The sequence below is a fragment of the Otolemur garnettii genome, unplaced genomic scaffold (assembly GCF_000181295.1).
Source record: "Otolemur garnettii isolate 467f Iridium unplaced genomic scaffold, OtoGar3 scaffold00076, whole genome shotgun sequence".
Classification (NCBI taxonomy): domain Eukaryota; kingdom Metazoa; phylum Chordata; class Mammalia; order Primates; family Galagidae; genus Otolemur; species Otolemur garnettii.
Window position 1 is genome coordinate 9,363,711 of NW_003852471.1, and position 1,682 is coordinate 9,365,392.

Here is a 1,682-nt window from a genome sequence, read left to right on the forward strand (position 1 = left end):
GAGTCATTTGTTCAATGCTCTATTGCAGTTTTGTTGTTTAAATAAGTAGAATAGCATATGCTGGAGTTTTGTTATAACTGAAAAATAAGAAAATACACACTGAAGAGAGGGGTTATTATACGAAGAATGCTGCCTCCTTAATCTTTTATTGTTCATTAAATTGTTTCTGAAATGTATGTAATGCAATCTTGGTAGCGACTCCTGGTATTTGTCATTATAACTTGGTACTATAAAAACTCTGGCAAAAACTAGTGTGTTTAGAATCTAATAATATCGATTTTGATGCTAATACATTTAACCAAGGGTATAATGCCACATTGAAGTTTTTAAATAACCTATATTAATTTACATGGGAAGAATATGTTAAATATCTGTGGAACATTTTCCCAGAAATAATTCTTTAATAGAAAATTTTCCTTTACTACAATGTTAATAATGGCTTTGAAAAAATGACCCAAGGAAAAAAGACAATTTTCTTCCTGTAATATCTGTGTCTAAAATATTCTTAACTGATCTCGCATGCACTGATAATACAGGCAAAGTAATTTGTCTGACTTTGTTGAGGCAAGATTTACAGTCAGAAATGCAAAATTCACGCATAGTTCTCCTGCAAGAATTCTTTGCAGTATTTTTCAGTTTATAGAAAAAGACACGATATTGCCTAAAGCATCTATTTTTTTCCCTCAAGGCAAGTTGCAGTGCCACAGATGAAATTGGTTTTCACACTGGTAACGTATTCCTTTCTCTTTCCATTTTTCAGAGAGCTGACATCGGGATTTCTGCTTTAACCATCACTCCAGATCGCGAGAATGTAGTGGACTTTACAACGCGTTACATGGACTACTCAGTAGGGGTGCTGCTTCGAAGGGCCGAGAAGACAGTGGATATGTTTGCCTGCCTCGCACCATTTGACCTCTCTCTGTGGGCTTGCATTGCTGGCACAGTCCTCCTGGTGGGTCTGCTGGTCTACCTCCTGAACTGGCTTAACCCCCCACGATTACAGATGGGATCGATGACATCTACTACTCTCTATAACTCCATGTGGTTTGTGTATGGATCTTTTGTACAGCAAGGTAAGGAGTTAAAATGCTTTCTGGTATTTAAAAAAGGGAATGTGATGTTCCAAATGCCATGCATTCAATTAAGAAGGTTCTGTATCTGACAATTGTTCCAAGGGTCTTCACAAAAATTCTCAGAAAAGAATATTGCCTGCTCTGTCCTAGTGGACCTCACACTCAACAGGTTCCCAGCAATAATAGTGCACTGCCTTTTGATGTAATTCAATTTCATCAACAAAGGCAAAAGCGAATGTCAAAGGTAATGTTCACAAGAAACCTTGAGATCAGATTTTCTTCCCCAAACCCTGACTTTCTGAGAAATAGCCTTCCTGTGAGACTATAATACGTATTGCCAGAGAAGGTACTATTTATTTATTTTCAGATATAAGAGATGTTAGGACTTGTTCTTTGTTCAGAGATATTATTTCAAAATATTCACAAAAATTAAGAGGACTTTGGATAGTTTATAACTCAGATGAGAAATTTTATGTCTTACCTTTTACTTGAGCATAATTTTTTAAATGACTTAAAATTTCATTATATTCTAAAGAATGTCTTTGCTTTGTTATTCAGTATCTAATCTGCTCTACTCTTCAAACTTGTGTGATTAACACTTTGCTTCTC

The 1,682-nt window shown here is 35.6% G+C and overlaps 1 protein-coding gene across 1 annotated transcript in view; it reads left to right on the forward strand.

Annotated features, from left to right (window-relative positions):
- GRID2 (glutamate ionotropic receptor delta type subunit 2) overlaps positions 1-1,682 on the forward strand; it is a gene marked incomplete at its 3' end in the record, with an annotated part of 1,213,016 nt that overhangs the window by 1,043,828 nt on the left and 167,506 nt on the right. The window contains exon 11 of the mRNA XM_012807815.1: positions 761-1,073. Coding sequence (XP_012663269.1) covers positions 761-1,073 — 313 coding nt within the window. The remainder of the gene's footprint in view (positions 1-760; positions 1,074-1,682) is intronic.